Source organism: Staurois parvus, unplaced genomic scaffold (genome assembly GCF_062004578.1).
Source record: "Staurois parvus isolate SC_StPar_1 unplaced genomic scaffold, SC_StPar_1.0 ptg000423l, whole genome shotgun sequence".
Classification (NCBI taxonomy): Eukaryota; Metazoa; Chordata; class Amphibia; order Anura; family Ranidae; genus Staurois; species Staurois parvus.
The window spans coordinates 4,467,749-4,492,500 of record NW_028318219.1 but is presented as its reverse complement, the minus strand read 5'-3'; the positions used below and the strand labels follow the sequence as shown (position 1 = coordinate 4,492,500).

Below are 24,752 nucleotides of genomic sequence, written 5' to 3'. Positions count from 1 at the left end.
ATATCCGGTCACCCCCTGCCCTGTCTGCCTTTAGGCGATCTTTGAAAACGTACTTCTTCAGGGAAGCCTACCCCACCTCCACCTAAGAACTGTACTTGAATCACCTCCACCAGATCATCCCCCGCAGCTATCACCTTTTGTATCACCTCCCCCTTCCTTTAGATTGTAAGCTCCACGAGCCGGGCCCTCACATTCCTTCTGTACTGAAATGTATTGTAATTGTACGGCCCCCCTTATATTGTAAAGCGCTGCGCAAACTGTTGGCGCTATATGAATCCTGTATAATAATAATAATTCTGACACTGGGGGGAACTGACTTGGTGTCACTGACATCCCCGGTGACACCAATACAGTGATCAGTGCAAAAAAAAAAAAAAGCACTGACACTGTACTAATGGCACTGACCAGGAAGGGTTAACATGAGGGGCAATCAAAGGGTTCACTGTGTGCTGTTTTGCTATGTGCTGTTTCCATGTGCTTCACTGTAAGCACACTGCTTTGCATGGCTGTGCTGTGCACAGCCATCCAAAGCAGTGTGCAGGAGCTGACAGGGGAGAGAGCTGTATTGTTTACTTACAGTTCTCTCCTTCCGCCAGTAATGCTCCGCGATCACCGGGTGACGGCGAGTAATCGGTGTGTGCACAAGCTGACAGGGAGGAGTCTTCTTTACAAACAGTTCTCCTCCCCGTTGGAGATGGTCGGCAATCACCGGGAGCCAGCGAGTAATCACGACCCAATGATTGACAGCCGCGAAAGACGGCACAGGTAGGGCACGTGCCCCCTACCCGGAAAAGCGAAATCACGTATATATACACGTGATTTTGCGCACCCATACCACCCTGTAGCAGTAGATCTGCTATAGGGCGGCCAGCAAGCGGTTAATGACATGAGACTGCCTAGTACCGGTGGAGTATTTTTCATCCAAATTACCCTAAACATTTTAAACTGGAAAAATAATATAGCCAGTGACTACCTCTCCTTCCCTTTCTCCTTTACCGCAAAACACTTTCTGTTGGAGAGTCAAGTCTGTTGGAGATAATAACAAGCGGCTATGAAACTCTTCAGTTGTTCTCCAAGAACCATTCTCTCAGAATTGTAAAACCAGAAGAACACTGCAAACACGTAAAAGCGTGAAAGAGATAATACAGTGAAATCTCCAAGGAAGACACTGTGTCAAAGTGTACTTGTCAGTGAAGATTGACGTTTTTTGCAGCTCGTAAGGATGAAAACCAGTTCAAATCCATTATACACCACTGAAGTCGTGACGCACCTTAACATCCTTCTAACACAAACAGAGTCACAACAAAGGTGTGGAACAGGTCAAAAAGCTAAGCTTTCAGTCAGTTAATCTGATTCATGATTACGTAACACGCGTAAAAGGGACGTTTTGCAAACCTTCCACTCAAATGAGGATCAGCTGAGCAAATTCAATTTCATAACAAACAGCATATGCAACATACAGTTGTACTCAAACGTTTGCAATTGTAAAATTCTGCCATTGATATTGAAATATGAGTGATCATGCCAAAAAAAACTTTTATTTATGGATAGTGATCATATGAAGCCATTTATTATCACATAGTTGTTTGCTTCTTTTTAAATCATAACAACAGAAATCACCCAAATGGCCCTGAACAAACGTTTCCATCGCCTGGAATGTTTGGCCTTGGTACAGACACACAAGGTGACACACACGGGTTAAAATGCCAATTAAAGGTCACATCTGTGGCTTTTTAAATTGCAATTACTGTCTGTGTATTAATTAGCTCTCACATGGATGCACTGAGCAGACTACATTATCAGCCCAGGGGGAGCAGAAAAGAACTGTCAAAAGACCTGCGTAACAAGGTAATGCAACTTTATAAAGATGGAAAAGGATATTGAAAAAAGATATCCAAAGCCCTGAATATGCCAGACAGTACTTTTCAATCACTCATTAACCTCCCTGGCGGTATGATTCTTTCCGATTTTTTGTGCTGAAAGCGGTACCATTTTTTGCATGGAAATATGTAGTTTTTTATTGTAGGCCTGTAATTTTTAGGAATAATTCACTGAAATCTGTCCGAACAAGAGTCTAGTAAACATTCCGGGTATGATAAAACTTGAAACACGAAATCATAAATTATAATTTAATAAATAATCATAAAAATAATATAATAATAAATTTGATTCAATGATATAATCAAACCAAAAACACTGAAATTTGAAATACAAAGGCAAATTCGCACATCGCTGAGCAGTCGCAAAATCGTTTTCAGTGTCTGATCACAAATTTCACCACAAATCATTATCACTCAATTCTGCAAGTGGTTCTGATTTACTATCGCTGTTCTCTAGCCGGTCTAAAACCGCTTTTGACGTAAAGGGACGCTTTTTGGACGCCATGGACTTTTCTAAGTTTCCAGGCAGAAAGAACAGTCAAAATGCAGGCAGGGCGCAGGACAAAGCAGTAGGGACAAAATGTATGTGAAATGGTTTGAAATAGCAATGACAGCAAAAATGACATTTTTTAAAAATTTCAAATTTCCTGCCGGTTCCGGCGCCCGTACGTCCCGACGTCACAGGGACCGGAACACAGAAGCTGGATGCCGGCATCGGCCGGAGGAGATGGCCGGGGACGCTGCAGGGGACACATCGTGGGAGCGAAGGACAAGGTAAGTGCTGCAGGGACCCCCTGAGCAACGCCGCATGGTAAGCCCGAGTGTAGCTCGGGGTTACCGCTCTTGGTATTGAAATTTTACCCCGAGCTACACTCGGGAATACCGCTAAGGAGGTTAAGAAGTGAAACATTTGGGGATCTCTTGATACCTAGCCAAGGTCAAGTAGACCAAAAAAAGATTTCAGCCAAAACTGCCTAGGCCCCATTGTTGAATGCATCCAATTGCCTAAAATGTTTTTGTAAGCTGTAGCATAACCGTACTAGTCACTGGAAACATCTGAGCTCAATATTACGAGGGGTGTCCCTGTATCTTTAGACATAGAATGGTGAATTTACTAAAGGAAAATAGACTGTGCACTTTGCAAGTGCAGTTGCACTCATTTTCCCCAAAGCTTAATTTTCTAATCCAATCATATCCAAGCAAAAATGCTGTTTTTTTTAAATTTCCTTTCATGTGATTGGGTATTCTTTACCTCATTCACTAAGCTGCGGAGTACACAGTCTATTCGCCTTTAGTAAATCCAACCCATAGTGTACTAACATGGTTCATCAAGCTGAGGTTAGCAGAAGCCTACAGGAACTAATAAGTCAGCTTTCAACTACCTACAACAAAAATGGGTACTGAATGCGGATTTCAGATTGGTTGCTAGGAACTGGTACATTTTGCACATTTATGAAATGCTTGCAGTAAGAACGGTCTATACTCATTTATAAAAGCGATTGAAATAAAAATCATATGTGTAGCCCCGAAGCCAGTTAGATTTAAGCTTCCACCATGAAAACTTCAGTTGGGGAATGAGAGTCATAAGCCAACTGGTTTTAATGGCAATACAATCAGTTCTTTCAGATAGCTTGATAAATGGTACTGCTGCAGCATGGCCGTAGCTTGAATCTCAAAATCACATCCCAAACTCCTTCATATAATATACCTCCAAATTGTAAAATCATCCCTTACCTGTGCCAGGCCTTCCCATGATGATCTCCTTTTTAGGTGCCGGATGGCTGCTGTAGTCACTGGGCACAATCACTGGAAGCAGGGCCGCAGGGGATGGATGGAACGCCACAGGCTGGAATGGTGACGAGACACTGAACACGGTTGGAGGGTGATCTGTAGGACCTGAAGATATGCAGGTAACTGATTCTCCAGTGCTTGTTGCCCCAGAAGGTAAAGATCGTGCCACATTCTGTATCTGGGTGGCATTGATGGGTACTGGTATCTGCAGCTGTGTTTTGGAAGGGTGTTCCTTGGAACAGACTTTAACCATGCGTCGAGGACTGCCTGCTCCAGCTCCTGTTGCACTAATACTGCGGGATCCTCCGTCTGTGGGCTTTTCCACAAACTTTGATGGAAGGGGGACATCTGGGTTCCTCACAATTACAGGAGAGTCTCTCTGTACTGCAGGAACTCTACGGACCGAGGGGCTAGGGTCTGAGGTCAGGCCAGCTGGAGGGGACAGGAGCAGGGATGGAGAGGCTTGCTGGGATCGGGAGAAAATGGTGGCAGGGGACACAGATCGGAATCCAGCAGGAGTAGATGGTGTTGGGGTATGAGAGACAGAGTCCACCCCAGAGTCCAAGCTATCGCTCTTCTGGAAGTCGGCAGTAGAGCTGGCACTGCCATGATGTGAATCTGGTTTTCTCTTGCTTGGGCTCATGGGCACTGTAAAGGTAAGGTTGGTCTGAAATGAGGGCATGATGCCCGCTGACTGTCTCTCTCGGTGGTGAGAGTGGTGCAGCATCTCAGGAGTCAACACTGCTTGTCCCTTGGGGGTACTTGCACTTACATGTCTACTGCGTGCAGCGCGCTGAATGACAGGGGAAGCATTAATGGGGCTGAAGTTAGCTGGCCTAAAACCAAACAGTGGAGAAGGTGAGGGGGAAGGCGTTGGGGAGAAAGGAGACTGGTTGGAAACCGGGGAGAATGATGGGGTTCCAGAGCGAGAGCTACCCAAAGACACCAACATGTTGGCAGCTTCACACTCATCAAAATCAAAGCGAGAGAGGTCTGTGGGGGCCACAAGACGTGGACGGGAGTCTGTGCGTATGCTGCTTACTTCACTGTCTCGAGAAGTATCGTCCCATTCAAACTCTGCACTTCCTTCTCGACCACCCCGACCTTCAGACATGCTCTCCATCTCCTTGGTTCTCATGGACAAGTGTCTGGAACAGTAGCCTCTTCTTTGAGATTCTTTCATGCAGCCATCCCGGGAACACAATCTTCTCCACTGCTTTCCATTAAATTTCTTACGAATTCCATTAGGGGTGCAAACTACATCTCCCTTTTTGTACTTCTGCTGGGCTGCTGTCAGTGGTGTGCGAGAACGGGACCCTGGAGTGCTGCATTTATCCAAAGACACACTACTACAGCTGCTCCGACTTCCAGCATCTGGACTAAGTAATGGAGATGGCTGCTCCGGCAATCGCCCCATTATCATTCCATAGGCAGGCGATTTTGGAGGTGAAAGAATACAATGTTGCACAGATGCCATTTTCTCTTCACTCACTGGCATGCTAAAACTGATCTTCGAGACCTCAGCATCCTCAAGGTGTTTTGGTTCTGAACCTCGTGGAGATGCTGGCATCTCAGCTGTACCACCTGACTGCTGCTCTGAAGTATGGACTGCTGGAAATCTACTAATTGGCTGCTGGGGTTTTTCCTCTGCTGCCCGTGGAACTACCAGAAGTGGATCTTTACACCAAGGGAAGCGGACAAGTCGAATGCTGTTGTGAGGTACCCAGCCATAGTCACGTTCCCTTCGTCCTGGGCTTTGTTGAAAGCAAACCTTGTAAGACAAAGGATTCTGAACTATTTCTACTACAGTTCCCTCTCGGAAAGTTGTATTGTCAGGTCCCACACAAGCGCACACTGCGGACCCCACATCTACTTCACCTGGTGTTGGGATCTGGTCCAGAAGAACCGGTTCCTGCATGATATCCAGGAATGTAATGGTCTGTGTCCCAGGAAACTGCACCCCAAGTTCATGATTCCGACGGACTTGTTTTACCTGGCAAAGGTAGAAAGCATCTTCCTTCCGTGCCAACACTCTCTGGGGCTGCAGATGACCTCTAATATCAATCTCAGGCCAGGACACAGCTGGTGGTTCTAGCTCAGTTTGTACTTTCTCCGACTCCTCTTCCAAGTCTGCAGAATGCTCACTGGCTGTATCTGTAGAGGAGGACCGCACAGAAGGAATATCTTCTGTTTCAATGGTTGGGGCTACAGGCTGGTCTGAAACACGTTCCTGTGGTGCAGTGGTGCCATCACTGCTGCTAGAAGAATCCTCTTGTCCCTCCTGAGAGCCTTGGCCTTCCACATATTTTCTCTTGGGAGCTTTAGACTTAAAGGTGGCAGTTTTTCTACTCAACGGCATTTCCCAGCGGGGCGTATCATATACTACTTTACTCAACACTTGGTCATTGTTGGAAGGTTCAATGCATATCTGAGGTTTCTCTTCTTGTGTTTCAGCCTCTGCCATTTGCTGTGGGTTACGTCCTGACAGGTCTTGTTCTTGTACCCGGGTGGCTGCCATCTCTGCTGTTGCAGGTTCAACTTTTACCTGCATCCTCCTTGCCCCTACATACGCCAGGTGATGTCCTGAGCTTTCGTCTGGCTCCTCAGATGTCTCTTCCTCTGCGGCTTCCTCCTCCTGCTCTTCTTCCTCCTGCCTCCCGTCCTCCACCTTTCTCTTCTGTTTCTTACTGCGGGTGGAGCTTGAGACTTTGCTGTTCCCTGGGCCTGTAGATTTCTTTACTGGTTTCATCTTCGGGCTCTCTCTCTTAGAAAGACGGCACCTGTTTCAAAGGAGAGAAAAAAAAGGTCATGATTACTAAGAGGCCACATCCAACAAATAACAGCAAAGATGTTAAAATACATCACCACAAAAAAAAAAAATGTAAAGCAGGGAAAGTACCTACATAGCAGGGAGCTGTGCATTTTTTGGAAGCAGATCGCTCTCCCTATGCTTGTGTGACAGGAGGAAAGCTATCTCCATTCATTTGAATGCTGAGCAGGAAAGACGCATCGCTTTTGTATTTAGAAGAGCACTGCATGTCAGATCAGACCAGTGTGTGACATCACTCTAATGGGGGAAAGCACCCTACCTACTTTAAAGCATACCTGTTGTGATCAGAATTCAGGCAGAGCCGCTGATTGGTCAGCTCTTCACAAAAAACAGCTCCGCAGCCCCTTTTGGCAAAAACCATATGGCCAATGTTGGTTACATGACGGCTGCAGCATAGAGCCCGGAGTCCCTTTTTTCCTGGAAACGTATTCAGAGCTGCGACTCTTCATTGTATGTGTAATAAAGAACGATCATTACTAGAGCTTAGCTTGCATTTACAGTCCCGGCCCACTTACACCCGTGTACTGGCTAGCACTATTGCCTTACAGCACATCCAGTCCTTCCAAGGATGCGACCTTCGCCACCAAGCTTCACGTTTGCTGCTATGGAAGGGAAAGGGCTTAGAGATCGATGCAGATTTTCCAACTCGCCCGATTATTTTATTCCCTTCGGCTAGATCGTACAACTGTCATCGCATGTCTCTGTGCAGCAAAACTGGCCCTGCAGTGTGCGAACGTATCCCTGTGGCAGGGACAATAGACTGTAAGCTCCTTTGGGGGGGAAGGGGCTGAGATGAATGGTTCAATGTTCTCGGTCAAACACTACACCATAAACGTCAGCACCATATAAATGAGTAACACTGATAAACAAGATCATACGTGTGACACTGCGGTAACTCGGGCACTCGTGTTTATAGCAACACGCCATTAAACGGGATTCCCCTTTAACAAGGTGTAATCGTTTCCTTCATCAGCACCCACTATAAATAGATATCCAGACATCTACACCCACCAATGAGAACGGAGGCATGGTGTGAGAAGGACAAGTGCAGACATGTTAGCACACAGAGATAGGCTCCCCTCCCCCGGATCCTCGTACATGCCAAGCAAGGTGGAAACGCACGATACAACTGCCAGCGGTGGCGGCAACGCAACGGTTAAAGGCTGGATTGTTATGAAAGCAGCACAGCACGTATGACAGGGTGCATGTGATACCAGTAACATGAAGACATGCTCTGCAATATCATACGCGGCGACATGCCCCGACACATAACCCATCGCACTTGCACACATGTATTTCATGCAAGGACATATATATATACCTGCCTACAGGAAAGGTGGACAATGAAAGATGGCCACCTTGGCTTCTGCGATGGTGGCAACACGCGTGACGCTTTGCTGAAAATGGCTTATTAAGACTGTAAAGACGACTGACTGGCAGCTGTGTGTCTCCATAGCTTGGTGCTTTAAATAAAACCTACGGGGAGGACTATATTACCGGGATCTACTACCCCCCTGCTGCCTCACGCTTATGGCATCTGTGGGCAAAACGTACCTGCAAAGCTGACCGGTGTTGGCTAGAGAGCAGGCACTGGAAAAAAAAATAAAAAATGGCGTTGAGGTGGAACGCAGTCACTGATACTGCATATTAAAAAGCGCATCTGTCACATGTGCAGCATGTGATCGCAGTGTTGTAGTGCAAATTGAAACAAAGTAGAAATTACTTTTTATTCTTAATTTGGCGTTAACATTGCTGAGTAATTAGCTGTGAAAAATCTGTGCGTTCGTGCCTGCTATTTAAATTTCTGTATCTGCAGCAGAGGACGGCATGGAGTCAGGTGATCGGGCTTACAGCGGTTTGCACAGAGAATGAAAACAGTTATTAGTAAAAGGCTGAACGCAGAGTGAGTTTTATACTACAGTTTAATAGTAATACTTTTTTAAAGTTGAAATTAAATAGACAGTAAGTTCTGTCCAAGTGCAGTCCCTGCTGTTACCTTTATTAGCCAGAAAGGCTCTTCTGTGCCCCTCTCCCATTTAGTTTCTTTTAATAGTGCTCAGCCATTCCATGACATTATGACTAAGCGCCACCAACTGCCAGTCCTTGTCCAGTGGGAGTACCATAACTCATACCTGGCCACTGAGCCAGTCCCATTAGACCCCTGGTGCCCAATCTGAATGTCTGCAGTCTCTGACCATCGCTCGTATCATGGCTGCAGTCTCTGACCATCTCTTGTACCATGGCTGCAGTCTCTGACCATTTCTTGTACCATGGCTGCAGTCTCTGACCATCTCTCATATCATAGCTGCAGTCTCTGACCATCATTCGTATCATGACTGCAGTCTCTGACCATCGCTTGTATCATGGCTGCAGTCTCTGACCATCATTCGTATCATGGCTGCAGTCTCTGACCATCGCTCGTATCATGGCTGCAGTCTCTGACCATCTCTCGTATCATGGCTGCAGTCTCTCACCATCATTCGTATCATGGCTGCAGTCTCTGACCATCATTCGTATCATGGTTCCAGTCTCTGACCATCTCTCGTACCATGGCTGCAGTCTCTGACCATCTCTCGTACCATGGCTATAGTCTCTGACCATCTCTTGTATCATGGCTGTAGTCTCTGACCATCTCTTGTATCATGGTTGTACTCTCTGACCATGTCTTGTGTCATGGGCTGCAGTCTCTGACCATCTCTTGTATCATGGCTGTACTCTCTGACCATCTCTTATACCAAGGCTATAGTCTCTGACCATCTCTTGTATCATGGCTGCAGTCTCTGACCATCTCTTGTATCATGGCTGTAGTCTCTGACTCTCTCTTGTATCATGGCTGTAGTCTGACCATCTCTTGTATCATGGCTGTACTCTCTGACCATCTCTTGTACCATGGCTGCAGTCTCTGACCATCTCTTGTATCATGGCTGTACTCTCTGACCATCACTTGTACCATGGCTGCAGTCTCTGACCATCTCTGGTACCATGGCTGCAGTCTCTGACCATCTCTGGTACCATGGCTGCAGTCTCTGACCATCTCTGGTACCATGGCTGCAGTCTCTGACCATCTCTTGTACCATGGCTGCAGTATCTGACTATCATTTGTAACATGGCTGCAGTCTCTGACTATCTCCAGTGTCATATCCTCAGTCTCTGAACATCTCTTGTATTGTGTCTGCAGTCTCTGACCATCTCTTGTATCATGCCCATAGTCTGACTATATCCTGTTGTGTGTTTGTTGTCTCCAATAAGGAATATTTGCTGAATTTTATGTGCAGCCCTTTGGTGAGGTTGGGGGCTGCGCTAGAGACTAGATAGGTGGCTCTGATTGATAGCACTGCTGGGCACTGACTGGGTGGCACTGATGGGGGGCACTGGTGGGTGGTACTGCTGGGCACTGATCATCAGTGCCCCGATGATCTGTGCCGATCCTTCCTGTGACAATTGCCAGTCAGCAGTACTTTCCTCACACTGTGACAGCATGAGGAAAGTGCAGCCGAAAATCGGCAACTGCATTTACCGGTGATCTGCTGTGTCATTGGACACGGCTGATCACGTGGTAAAAGGCAGCTGTGATTGGCCTTTTACCACATCATGTGATCAGCTGTGTGCATAGGACACAGCAATCACCGGGTGCGTGCCCCTGGGGACACTTGGGAGAGCTCGTTCTGGGAAGATGTCATATGACGCCCTCTCTGAACTGGACAACCGCGCTGTAGCCGTCATTCGGCTATAGCCCGGTTGTCAAGTGGTTAAAGTAAAACTAAAAGGCAAAACTTTTTTTTTTTTACCCCATTTTGGATAGAGTATACCAGGGTTATAACTCCTGTCAGTTTATCTTTTTGCCATCTGTACCCATTATGGAGATTTACCTTCACTTCCTGTCCCATAGCCAAAACAGGAAGTTGGAAAATCTCTGCAAATGAAAGGCATTCCTTGAGGACCCCCAGGTCACCAAAGCTAGTGTCCCCATTGGAAAATTTTCCCTGGATTACTTTTTCAGGGACAACCCAAAAGTTGAGATTTCTTTTACTTTCACTTTCAATGATAATGGTAAACAGAACAAATAGAGAAGGGGAATCGCCTTAACAGGGGCACAGACAGCAATAAAAATCTGACAGGTGTTCTAACCCCTCTCCCCTTTGCCTTTAGTTATAGTTTAGGTTGTGGACAGAGTGGTGATGGATTTGAATACCTGTCAGGTTTTATTGCTGTCTGTACCCCCATTAGGGAGATACACCCTCTATATTTGTCCTGTTTATCAGTATCATTGAAAGTGAAAGTAAATGTAAATCACAAATTTTGGGTTGTCCCCAGAACAGTAATAGAGGGTAAATCTTCCAATAGGGACACTAGTTCTGGTGACCTGGGGGCCCAAGACATGGATTTCCTGTCACTTCCTGTCTGGCTATGGAACAGGAAGTGAAGGTAAATCTCCCCCATGGGACAAAGATGGCAATAAAACTGACAGGAGTCATAACCCTCCCTCTATTCTAGCCAAAATGAAAAAAAAATTTTCTATAGTTTCACTTTAAATGTAAGTCCCACAGCCAACATGTTTCCTGGGCTTCAAACCTTCCCACTTCATCAGGGTTTTCACTAGACATCTCTTGGAATTTATCCAGGTCCATCAGTTTGTGTTCCGCTGGAAAGGTCTCTGATCACTCCCCAAGATGCCTGCCTTTACCTCTAATACACAGAAAAGCTTCTTTGCTCCTTTTTGATTTAGTTTCACTTTTTTATTAGATCCTGATTTCCTCTGACTTTATGACTAAATTCTGGCAACCACCATCCCATTATGTAATGGGACTGCCTCAGTGGCCTACTCATGAGGTACGGCAATTCAACGAGACAGGGACGGGGACTGGTTGGTGGTGGCACTAAGGCTCAGTTTACACTAGCTTTGTCAGCAGGTGTCAGACAGGCATTTGGGAAGCATTAACGCTTCTCAAATGCCTATGAAAATTCTGCACATGGCAGCACACAGTGCTGTTCACACTGAAGTGTTAGCGTCACGGTAAAACTGACGCCTCATGTCCAGTCAGGAGGGGTTGAAGCCTCCCATTCAAGTCAATGGTGCCGCTCCGCAAACGCCTGGAAGGTGCAGTTGTGACGCGGTTGCGGAGCGTTAATACCATTTAACTTCATTATAGGCGTTTGTGGGTTTAAAGCTTGGCAAACGCCCATCAACCACCTCAAAACCGAGCATAGGGCGTTTGGGGAGCGTTTGAGGAGCATTAAAACACCTAACGCCTGTCAAACGCTATAGGGGCGTTTGGCAGGAGTTAGAAATAAAGTCTAGTGTGAATGAGCCTTTAGTCATGGAATAGCTGATCATTGTTAAAGTGAAACTAAATCAAAGAGGGGAACAGAAGAGCCTTTCTGGCTAATAAAGGTAACAACAGCAATGTATGTGTCTGCACTTAGGCTAGATTCACACCTATGCAGTTTGCGTTTGATCCATTTCTGCGGTGCATTTTTGCACGTGTTTTTGCTACATTTTTTTTCCAACTTGTTGCTGAGCAGAGCAGAATGCAAAAACGCATCAAAAACGCACTACATGCTTTTCTGCAGCGTCTTCATTGAAGTCTATAGAACCAAAAACTAAATGTTTTGCGTTTAAAAAAGTCTCTGACCCGTTCCAAAAAATGCACCGGGTGAAACCGCGGAGATGTGAACCTGTCCCATAGGAAATCATGTTAAATGGACTGCTGTGCGTTTCTGCAAAGTGGAAAACACATAGGTGTGAACCTAGACTTAGATATAACTTCTATTTTTCATGGTACAAAAAGGAGAACAGGTTTACTTTATACAGGGTAGGAAAAGGCTGAGGGACAGGAGGTCCAGAATATATCAGGTTATTATTATTATACAGGATTTATATAGCGCTAACAGTTTGCTCAGCGCTTTACGATATAACGGGAGACAATACAGTTCAATACAAGAGGGTTAGGAGGGCCCTGCTCCTTGGAGCTTACAATCTAAGAGGGAGGGGCTGGTGGTACAAAAAGGTAGTAACTTTGGGGGATTGACTGGTAGGAAGAGTAGAAGATTCCATTATTAGCTGAGGGCAGGATAGGCTTCCCTGAAGAGATTGGTTTTCAGAGATCACCTAAAAGTGAGCAGAGTAGGCGATAGTCTGATAGATTGGGGTAGAGAGTTCCAGAGGATGGGGGAAGCTCTGGAGAAGAGCATGGGAGGAGGAGACAAGGGAGCTAGAGAGCAGAAGGTCGTGCGAGGAGCGGAGAGTACGGTTTGGGTGATATTTGGAGACAAGATTGGTAGGTTAGATGGTGATACATTAGAATTCAGACGTGCACTAGAGCTGGTCCCACATGCAATGACATATGCTGGCCATCAAAAAGCGCTTTCCTTTTAGCAGAAGCTTCCTTTGTAGCCATGAGATGTCATGTGACCAAATGCCAAGAAAAGCAAAGCAAGCTTCTACTGGAAGATACAAAAACTTGCTCCACAATAAACCACGTCCACCTTTCACCATGCCCACTAATCACAGTGGCTCCATGGCACATGTTCTTAAGCCCAGAGAAATCTGCCCTGCCATGAGAAGACTCACTGATTGTGTTCGCTCCTAAGGCCAAAGGTTCCCAGTCTTCCCCTGACTTTATTTCCCACCTCCAACATCCTGGATCCGCAAGGGATATTCCTTCGCAGAGCCTTCACAACCAACCCCAACAATCAACTCTGAAGCTACCATAACTACTTTGGTACCATTGTCTACCACTGGAAACCCTCCTTACTACGACGTGGGAATAAAAGGTAGAGAACTCTGATTAAGCCCTACTCGAGTGAAACGTGTCATGGTCAGGGAGGTCTGGGTAGATCCTTCATGGTCTTTTCGAAATAATGTTTGGCCGCTGCTGATGTTCTTGGAGTATGGCCAGCTAGTTTCTGTTGACCACACGTGGGGATCACTGATGAGCGCCATTCCCCCCGGAGCTGTCCCAAGAAAGATAGGCAGACTGCAGGCTTGTGAGGTGCAATTTTTTTTGGTCTGTGACCACCCTTGGAAAACCAATGGTGTCACACAGATACAGTCCGGCCTTAAAGCCATGGTTTCCAAGAGCAGCTAAGGAAAGCCAAGCATCTCTGAGCAGTAGCTGCTTTGGAGCTGCACATCGCATTGTTCAAAAGAGCTGATTGTGGGTTTTTTTAAGGAGAAAATTCTGTTCATCAGACGTTCTCCTGATTGAAACCCACTTTATTAGGAAGACAGCACAAAACATATAATATGTTCGCAGTGCTGTTACCCATAGCAACTATGCAGTAATGACCACTTACAGTAAGCTGAAATCTAATACGCGATTGCTTATTGCATTGTGCGCTACATTATTGAAGATGCCTGGTTGAGTCTGACAACCCACGCACTATCCAGTTCTAGCAAGTTACACTCTAATCTTCTGTCACATCTTGGGGAAAAAAAAAAAAGATCACACAGTAGATCTTGTAAAAAAATACAGTTTTGTTGCTTATAGCAACCAAAATCTTTTTTAATGTCTGCCGTACAATATTGGGAGATTGAAAGGAAGAACAGGGATTGCTACAGGCAACAGGAACACTGAATACGGGGAAAGTGGGAGATGGAGAGAAAATAAGTCTAATCTTGTATATTGGTTTTACTGGTACCACAGCCCTAAGGAAAATAGGTGGAAAAAAAACCCTAACCAAAAAAGTTAATTGGTATGTTGATCTGGTGCCGATTGGCTGCCATGCCCAGCTGCACCAGTTTTAGTAAATCTCCACCTGTGGGTCTCCAGGTATACAAGTGTTAGATGACAAAAATGTTCCTGTTGTCTGCAAAAAAAAAAACCCCTAACCAAAAAAAGGTAATGGGGCTTTAACTAGTTGCCGACCGCAGATAGCCGAATGACGGCTACACTGCGGCCGGCCAGTTCTGGGAGGGCCTCATATGACGTCCTCCCAGAACGCGCTCTCCTGCGCGCCCCCGGCGATCTCCGTGATTGCTGTGTCCTACGGACACAGCTGATCACGTGATGTGGTAGAAGGCCAATCACAGCGGCCTTTTACCACGTGATCAGCTGTGTCCAATGACACACTGATCACAGGGAAATGCAATTGCCGGTTCTTGGCTGCACTTTCCTCACGCTGTCAGATTGTGAGGAAAGTACTGCCAAAAACCAGCAGTTGTTAGAGCAGGGATCGGCACCGATCATCAGAGCACTGATGATCAGGGCCCTAATGATCGGTGCCCAGCAGTGCCACCCACCAGTTCCACCCACTTGTGCCCAGCAGTGCACCCACCTATGCCCAGCAGTGCAACCACCTGTGCCCACTAGTGCCACACACCAGTGCTGCCAGTCAGTGCCCAGCGGCTGTGCCAGTCAGTGCCCAGCAGTTGCGCCAGTCAATGCCTAATAGTGCCGCCAGTCAATACCTAGCAGTGCCGCCAGTCAGTGCCCAGCAGTGATGCCAGTCAGTGCCACCTAACAGTGCCATCAGTACCCATCATCAGTGCCGCCTCATTAGTGCTGCCTATCAGTGCCCATCAGTGCGGCCTATCAGTGCCCATCAGTGCTGCCTATCAGTGCCCATGTTTTGTTTTGTTTTTTTATTGGGCAGTCGGCAGTGGGTGGGAGGGTCTTTTGACCCTCATTTTGACATTTGTTGGTATTTAGGCCAGGGTCCAGCAGGCACACTTTTAGCTCTGAGGAAGGGATTCTGTTTCACGAAACGCATCAGCTTATTCCCGAAACGCATCAGATAATCCACACCAAGGGCACAGTATTGCATCCGCTGCTGTTGCGGATCATTTTTCTGTTTTTTATTCTCATTGGTTTGTGAGTATATTTTATTTCATTTAATAAATACGTGGGTCTCCACGGTAATGCACGATGAGAGTGCGCCCTTGTCTGTTTTTGTTTACCAGTATTCAGATTTCCCAGTCTTTGAAGGGCAGCACCTCTTCGTTTTTGGCATTCTCAATTCCCTGGTCTGCATGAAGATTTGAGTGCTGGTTTCATTTGTTTGTCTATTGGATGATACCACCAAAAGAAAGCTCTATTTGTGAGAAAAAAATGCTAAAAATTTCATATGGGTACAATGTTGCATAACCGCACAATTGTCAAAGTGCGACAGCGCTAAAAGCTGAAAATTGGCCTGGTAAGGAAGGGGGTATAAGTGCCTGGTAGGGAAGTGGTTAAAGGTACCACACCATACCAATAGAAGTGAAATAGAAACGTAAAAAAAATAGATTTAATCTTTTCACGTTTCTATTTCACTTCTATTGGTATGGTGTGGTACCTTTAAAGCCCCATTACCTTTTTTTGGTTAGGGTTTGTTTTTTTTTTCAGACAACAGGAACAGTTTTGTCATCCAACACTTGTATACCTGGAGACCCACAGGTGGAGATTTACTAAAATTGGTGCACCCAGAATCTGGTGCAGCTGGGCATGGCAGCCAATCGGCACCAGATCTTGAACTCTCTGGTTTTAGTAAATAACCCCCACAGTGTACAGGTGCCTAAGCCTGGGTTCACACTGATGCGGTGCGGAATTTGCAGCGTTTTCTGTGCGAATTCCGCACTGCATCAGAATCGCACCCCGTTCATGTAAACCGCTGCAGGTGTGTATGTTAAGTTAACAACACCCCGAAATTGGTCCGCAAAACGTGGTGCGATGTGCAGAATCGGATCACATAGGTGTGAATACCCATGCGATCCGATTCTAGTGTGGACCAAAAAGAGGGTTCTGCACCCTTTTGGTGCGGTACAACTAGAGCCATACAAAATATATGGCTCCAATCGCACCGCACACAAATCGCATGTGATTTGCACAGGAATGCGGTGCGGTTCCTGTTCGAATCACATGCAATGTACCAAGCAGCATATATGTGAACCTGGGCTAAAGGTCCCCTGGATACTTGCAAATGAACTTGCCCCCCTAAAATGAATAGAAGGCACTGGAGGGGGTTCATACATGCCTTTTCAGGCCCATAGAATTGAAAGGGGAGCATGCTAAAGCATATTCAAGTACCGTCCAGAAACTGCATGGAGCTTTCAGTGCAAAATTGTAAACAGGGACTTTCCCACTAAACTATAGAAAGAAAAAAGACCGACAATTTTGAGAAAAAAAACTGTATTTTTGACTTTTTGCAATTAAACTTGTCCAGTAAAAAATTTTAAAAAAATCAAATTCCATCACAAATTTCAGCCAAAATGTATTCTGCTACATATCTACTAAAGAAAAAATCCCAATACGTGTAAATTAATTGGTTTACGTGAAAGTTATAGCGCTTACAAACGGCTGTATATATACTAGAATTTTGGTTTTTTTACTAGTAATGGTGGCGATCAGCGACTTATAGCGACAAGTACAGCAAAAACGCATAGGGAGCCTTTTCACAGTTGATATATTTCTACATGTTTTGTAGCATAGAGCTACTTCTTCCTGGAAAGATTGGAATCATAATAGCTACAGGAAAAAAACAATATAATACATATGTAATAAATCTCAAAAAAACCTGCCATTGGCCAGGGGTCAACAGGGCTCACCCAGAGTTAGAAATTGGACCAGTATGCCCCGGGCTATAGACACTATTATTTATGATGACCCTAGGCTATTTATGATCACAATTTACTGATTTTATATATTTTTTACAGCTTTTATTGAGTGTTTGATCTGTCTGTGGGTCTCCCATACCCACCAAGGGAAGGATATGGCTCCCTGGACTCTGGCCCGTGGCATACTGGTCCAATTTCTAATTTGAACACTTTTTTGTAATAGCACCAAGAAAGTCCTATTCCCTCAAATAATATAGTTTTCTAACATTTATATGTGAGGATGAGGTGCTCTTTATAAATATAGTGACATTCGGCACATGGTAAATTTATTGCCTTAACCACTTGCCTTCCGGGCACTTATACCCCCCTCCTGCCCAGGCCAATTTTCAGCTTTCAGCACTGTCGCACTTTGAATGACAATTGCGTGGTCATGCAACACTGTACCCATATGAAATGTTTATCATTTTTTTCTCATAAATAGATCTTTCTTTTGGTGGTATTTACTTACTGCTGGGGGTTTTATTTTTTGCTCTATAAACAAAAAAAAGGTGTCTTTGTTTCTATTATAAAATTTTGCAAACAGGTAATTTTTCTCCTTTACTGATGTGCGTTGATGAGGCTGCACTGATAGGAAGCACTGATGGGCACTGATAGGCAGCATTGAAGGGCACTAATAGGCGGCACTGATGAGGTGGCACGGATAGGCGGCACTGATAGTCAGCACTACTGGGCACTGACTGGTGCAACTGCTGGGCACTGACTGGCAGCACTGATGGGTGGCACTGATGGGCACAGGTGGGTGGCAATGGGCGGCACTGCTGGGCACCGATCATCAAGGCACTGATCATCAGTGCCAATCCCTGCTCCGACAACTGCCGATTCTCGGCAGTACTTTCCCCACGTTCTGACAGCGTTAGGAAAGTGCAGTCGAGAACCAGTAATTGCATTTCCCAGTGATCAGTGTGTCATTGGACACGGCTGATCACGTGGTAAAAAGCCGCTGTGATTGGCCTTTTACCACATCACGTGATCAGCTGTGTCCATAGGACACAGCGATCACTGAGATCACCGGGTGCGCGCCCCCTGAGCACGTTCTGGGAGGACGTCATATGACGCCCTCCCAGAACTGGCCGGCCGCAGTGTAGCCGTCATTCGGCTATCTACGGTCGGCAACTGGTTAAAAGGGTTAGTTCACCTTTACAAAAAAACTGCCTATGCAGGTAAGGAACACCTCTAGATAAAAACAAACTGTGCAGCTTTGATTAACCACTCACCTACAAGGCACTTATACCCCCTTCCTGCCCAGGCCAATTTCCAGCTTTCAGCGCTGTCGCACTTTGAATGACAATTGCGCAGTCATGCAACACTGTACCCATATGACATTTTTATCATTTTTTTCTGACAGATAGAGCTTTATTTTGGTGGTATTTAATCACCTCTGGGTTTTTTATTTTGTCTTAAACAAACCAGAAACCACTGAAAACTTTGAAAAAAAAATGTTTTTTCTTAGTTTTTGTTATAAAATTTAGTAAATAAGTGATTTTTCTCCTTCACTGATGTGCGCTAATGAGGCTGCACTGATGGGCACTGATAGGCTGCACTGATGGACACTGATAGGTGGCAGTAATGGGCACTGATGAGGAGGCACTGGTAGGTGGCACTGATGGGCATTGACAGGCATCACTAACAGGCACTGAAAGGCAGCACTGATACATGGCACTGATAGGCGGCACTGATGCACACTGATAGGCAGCACTGATGCACACTGATAGGCAGCACTGACTGGCACTGAAAGGCAGCTCAGATGGGCACTGATATGTGGCATTGATGTGCATTGGTAGGCACTGATGTGGCACTGGCACGAGGCACTGATGAGCACTGACACAAGGCACTGATAGGTGGCACTGCTGGGGCTACACTGATCATCAGGGCACACTGATCATCAGTGCCCTGATGATCAGTGCACATGTCCCCTCCGCGGAAAGCCGATTACCGGCTCTCCTCTCCTCTCGAGCTGTCAGTGTGACAGCTCGAGAGGAGAGAAATGCCGATAACCGGCATTTCTCTGTTTACATGTGATCATCTGTGATTGGACACAGCTGATCACATGACCGAGCCGACATCTTCAGCTCTTTCTGTGATCGGTGATCCGCTGTGTCCGAGGGACACAGCGCACCGCCGATCGCCGCGCGCTCCCTGAGCCGCGCATGCACAGTGAGAATGGGAGGATGTCATATGACACCCTCCCAGAATGAGAGAACCACCTTGCGTCCGTCATATTACTATATGGTGGGCGGGAGGTGGTTAAAGTTGGATAATGCCCTTGCAATAGGTATAGGCCATTTATATACCTCCTGAAACCTGGCCAAATAAACTCCTAGAGATGGCATTCCTCTATTTTTGCCTTGTTGCTAGGATGTTGCTAAGACACTCCCAGCCTTTACTACTCCCCTCCACCATTGCAGGAGTGTGCTCTCAAATCCTGTGTGGTCCACTAGCTTCTCCAGTGCAGCATCACGGAGCTCAGAGCTACAGCAACAGAGTGCGTGTGAGTGGGGTTGAACCGGCTGGGGGTGTCTTAGCAACAAGGCATGATGGGATGATGCCATCTCTGGGAGTTTTTCAGTCAGGCTTTGGGAGGTACATAAATGGCCAACACCTACAGCAAGAGCATTATTCGACTTAACCAAAGATGCACAGTTTATTTTTACCTACAGGCGCCCATAATCTGCATAGGCAGTTTTCTGATAATAGTGATCTAATCCTTTACTGCAACAAAGGCATGTTAACGTGCTGCACTAATGCAATGCAATGGCACAAATAGGCCCCAATAGTATTTTTACATTCATTTATATTGAATATATAATTAGACAAATTGGCTTTTATGGTAAACACATACAGGGGCTGCACAGTGGCTAAATGGTTAGCACTTACGCAGGCAGTACTAGGGTCACTGGTTCGAATCCCAGCCACGGCACCACCTGCCTGGAGTTTGCATGTTCTCCCTGTGCCTGCGTGGGTTTCCTCTGGGTACTCCTGTTTCCTTCCACACATGCTGGTAGGTTGATTGGCTCCTCTCTAAATTGGCCCCACTGTTTGAATGTAAGTTAGGGACCTTAGATTGTACACCCCTTGAGGGTTAGGGACTGATGTGAATGTACAATACAGTCATGGCCGAAATTGTTGGCACCCTTGATATTTTTCCTGAAAATCATGTATTTCTCACGAAACGTATTGCAATAACACATGTTTTGCTATACACATGTTTATTCCCTTTGTGTGTATTGGGACAAAACAAAAAAAGGGAGGAAAGAAAGCAAATTCGACATAATGTCACACAAACCTCCAAAAATGGGCTGGACAAAAGTATTGGCACCCTTTCACAACTGCGGATAAATAAGAATGTTACAAGCATGTGATGCTCCTGTAAACTCACCTGGGGCAAGTAACAGGTGTGGGCAATATAGAAATCACACCTGAAAGCAGATAAAAAGGAGAGACGTTCACTTAACCTTTGCATTGTGTGTCTGTCTGTGCCACACTAAGCATGGACAACAGAAAGAGGAGACGAGAACTGTCTGAGGACCTGAGAACCAAAATTGTGGCAAAATATCAACAATCTCAAGGTTACAAGTCCATCTCCAGAGAACTAGATTTGCCTTTGTCCACAGTGCGCAACATTATCAAGAAGTTTGCAACCCATGGCACTGTAGCTAATCTCCCTGGTCGTGGACGGATGAGGAAAATTGATGAAAGATTGCAACGCAGAATAGTCCGGATGGTGGATAAGCAGCCCCAAACATGTTCCAAAGACATTCAAGCTGTCCTGCAGGCTCAGGGAGCATCAGTGTCAGCGCGAACTATCCGTCGACATTTAAATGAAATGAAACGCTATGGCAGGAGACCCAGGAGGACCCCACTGCTGACACAGAGACATAAAAAAGCAAGACTACAGTTTGCCAAAATGTACTTGAGTAAGCCAAAAGCCTTCTGGGAAAACGTCTTGTGGACAGATGAGACCAAGATAGAGCTTTTCGGTAAAGCACATCATTCTACTGTTTACCGAAAACGGAATGAGGCCTACAAAGAACAAAACACAGTACCTACGGTAAAATATGGTGGAGGTTCAATGATGTTTTGGGGTTGTTTTGCTGCCTCTGGCACTGGGTGCCTTGACTGTGTGCAAGGCATCATGAAATCTGAGGATTACCAAAGGATTTTGGGTCGCACTGTAGGGCCCAGTGTCAGAAAGCTGGGTTTGCGTCCAAGATCCTGGGTCTTCCAGCAGGACAATGACCCCAAACATACGTCAAAAAGCACTCAGAAATGGATGGCAAAGAAGCGCTGGAGAGTTCTGAAGTGGCCAGCAATGAGCCCAGATCTAAATCCCATTGAACACCTGTGGAGAGATCTTAAAATTGCTGTTGGGAAAAGGTGTCCTTCCAATAAGAGAGACCTGGAGCTGTTTGCAAAGGAAGAGTGGTCCAAAATTCCGGGTGAGAGGTGTCAGAAGCTTATTGATGGTTATAGGAAGCGACTGATTTCAGTTATGTTTTCCAAAGGGTGTGCAACCAAATATTAAGTTAAGGGTGCCAATACTTTTGTCCAGCCCATTTTTGGGGTTTTGTGTGACATTATGTCATATTTGCTTTTCTGCCTCTGTTTTATATTTGTTCCAATACATACAAAGGGAATAAACATGTGTATAGCAAAACATGTGTTAATGCAATACCTTTTTTGTGTGAAATACTTGATTTTCAGGAAAAATATCAAGGGTGCCAACAATTTCGGCCATGACTGTATATATGTAAAGCGCGACGTAAATTGATGGTGCTATATAAGTACCTGAAATAATAATAATAATACAGTATATCTGCCTGGAGATACACTTTACTGAAATACAAAGCATGTTCACACTGCTGGCAGCGCACCACAGCTTCTGCAATCGGCAAAACTTTGCACACATAATCTTACCAAGGATCCCAGTTCTAAGGCTTGAAGGGAATGCTGGGCCTTGTAGTTCCACAGCAGCTGACTTTCCTCACTGACTACAGCAATGCATGCTAGGACATGTACCGTTGTAGCAGCTAAAACAGGCATCGCTCTATATACAGACGGCAAACATTGGCTTTGTGTTGCAAGCCTTGGCGTCCACTCTGCCAATTCACTAGTGGAGTGGATTTACGAAGGTCATTTGTCAGTAATTGCCAATATCTATTCTAATCACAACCTGCTTGTGGTTTGTTTGCTTAAAAGGGACTCCTTGCCCTGAACATGCAAAGTGACAGCCGCCTACTAGCCCACGCTCGACCCCCTTAAGACTCCATGTACACTGCAGCTGATAAACTCACGTTTAGGAGCTTTTCTGCGGTTTTTTTCAGCAGCCCCTGAACTCTCCCTAATGTTTTCCTATGTACACATCATCGTTTACAGTCGTTTTTTTGAACGCACCAAACTTGTGTTCAGGAGTAGATTTTATCAGCGTTTCAAACGCCAAACGCTTGTAAACATGGCTAACCGCGTTTAGAAAATTTTTTTTTTTTAACTCTTCCATTTCCAGATGCTGTCCAGAGCCTTTTTTCATCATGAAAAAATGCATGCATAGCGTTTTCCAGGTACTCAAATGGACCCGGTACACCATACTTTGAGGTTTCGCATGAAAGAAAATATGTTAATTTCTGCACAAAAATGAGCTGGAACGCATCCAAAAAAAAAAAAAAAAGACAGCTCATCTCAACACATACTGCTCTCTCTGCTTCTGCTCTCTCTATTTCTCTCACAATGTCTGAAATAGTTAATTTTTTACTATTTTCAGTGCATTCTGGGCATTTTGGAAGGTCTCCTGAAGTTATCTTTAACCACTTGCCTACAGGGCACTTATACCCCCTTCCTGCCCAGGCCAATTTCCAGCTTTCAGCGCTGTTGCATTTTGAATGACAATTGCGCAGTCATGCAACACTGTACCCATATGAAATTTTTATAATTTTTTTGTGACAGATAGAGCTTTATTTTGATGGTATTTAATCACCTCTGGGTTTTTTATTTTTTTGTAAACAAACCAAAAACCACAGAAAATTTTGAAAAAAAAAAAACCTTAGTTTTTGTTATAAAATTTTGTAAATAAGTGATTTTTCTCCTGATGTGCGCTAATGAGGCTGCAGTGATGGGCACTGATAAGCTGCACTGATGGACACTGATAGGTGGCACTGGTAGGTGGAACTGATAGGCATTACTGATGGGCACTGAAAGGCAGCACTCATATATGGCACTGACTGGCACTGTTAGGTGGCACTGACTGGCATTGATAGGTGGTACTGAAAGGCAGCTCAGATGGGCACTGATATTTGGCATTGATGTGCACTGGTAGGCACTGAAATGTGGCATTGATGTGGCACTGATGGGCACTGGCAGGTGGCATGGATGAGCACTAACAGCTGGCACTGATGGACACTGACAGGTGGCACTGCTGGGGCCACACTGATCATCAGGGCACACTGATTATCAGTGCCCTGATGATCAGTGTACATGTCCCCTCTGAGGGATGCCGATTACCGGCTCTCCTCTCCTCTGTCAGTGTGACAGCTCGTGAGGAGAGAAATGCCGATAACCGGCATTTCCCTATTTACATGCGATCAGCTGTGATTGAACACAGCTGATCACATGACCGACAGATCTTTCAGTTGATCGGTGATCCGCTGTGTCCCTCGCCAATCGCCGCGCGCTCCCTGAGCCACGCATGCGCGGTTGGAATGGGAGGATGTCATATGACGTCCTCCCAGAACGAGAGAACTGCCTTGCACCCATCATTATACTATATGGTGGATGGGAGGCGGTTAAAAACCGCTTTTAAACGCAAACACTCGGAAACGCACATAAACGTGGTATGCAAACGCGGCTGAATAGACGTTTTTTAACCTATATTTTCCAGCAGTCAGTTTCCATCAGTGCCAGCTGTCCCTTGTACATGGAGCCTAAGCCGGACATAGATGGTTCGAATCTCAGCTGGTTCGGCAGGGACTGGCCAAGATTTGAACCATAGCTGGGCAGGCTGATTGTACCTAATTTGATTTTTGTATGGCTTGGGTACAACCAGCATGTTGGGTTTTACATGCAATTACTGCCTATGGCTATAGCTGCTGGCAATAATCACGGTGTTCTCCTGGCAAGGGATTCCCCCATCAACACTCACTGTGTTGTTGGGGAAATCCAGGAAAGAAAAATCGCATCGTCTATGCCCTGCCTTACACTCACCTGCCCAACAATCCCCCACCACTCTGTTGCTACTGGAGTAGTGATGAGATTCGGGTTTGGGTCAGACATGGATTCAAGATAAACCCAGCCTGTTCATGAATCCGCCACACTATTGCTGCCAATAACATCACCCAGGACCCCCTCCCCCCACATTGCGTTTGCTTTACCACAGCAGCGGGGATCTGTCATTTATTAACGGGATGTGATATGTACAAATTGGCTGGCATTGGGTCATGGTGACTGACGATAGATTTACATCGCTGGACATTTTTATTTGCAATAGATTACACTGGGGGGGTATTAAAAAGAATGTAAATTCACCTCCCCCACCAGCACCAACATCTTCTGGTCTTCTTCCAGGCTTGGGAATTTCGAACATGGCTGGGCCTGAATTGCTGGGGGTTGTGGGCATCAGCAGAGATTGTCACCTAGCCCTTAACAGGCTGAGGGTGGTGTCTCCTTAACC

At 45.7% G+C, this 24,752-nt stretch overlaps 1 protein-coding gene across 8 annotated transcripts in view; it reads right to left on the bottom strand.

The window, feature by feature from the left end:
• The window catches only part of CIC (capicua transcriptional repressor), a 280,330-nt gene that overhangs the window by 207,496 nt on the left and 48,082 nt on the right, over positions 1-24,752 (bottom strand). For all 8 annotated transcript variants that reach the window (XM_089687365.1, XM_089687363.1, XM_089687368.1 and 5 more), the window contains exon 2: positions 3,615-6,451. In XM_089687365.1, the coding sequence (XP_089543491.1) occupies positions 3,615-6,420 (2,806 nt within the window). In that variant the 5' untranslated portion in view covers positions 6,421-6,451. The remainder of the gene's footprint in view (positions 1-3,614; positions 6,452-24,752) is intronic.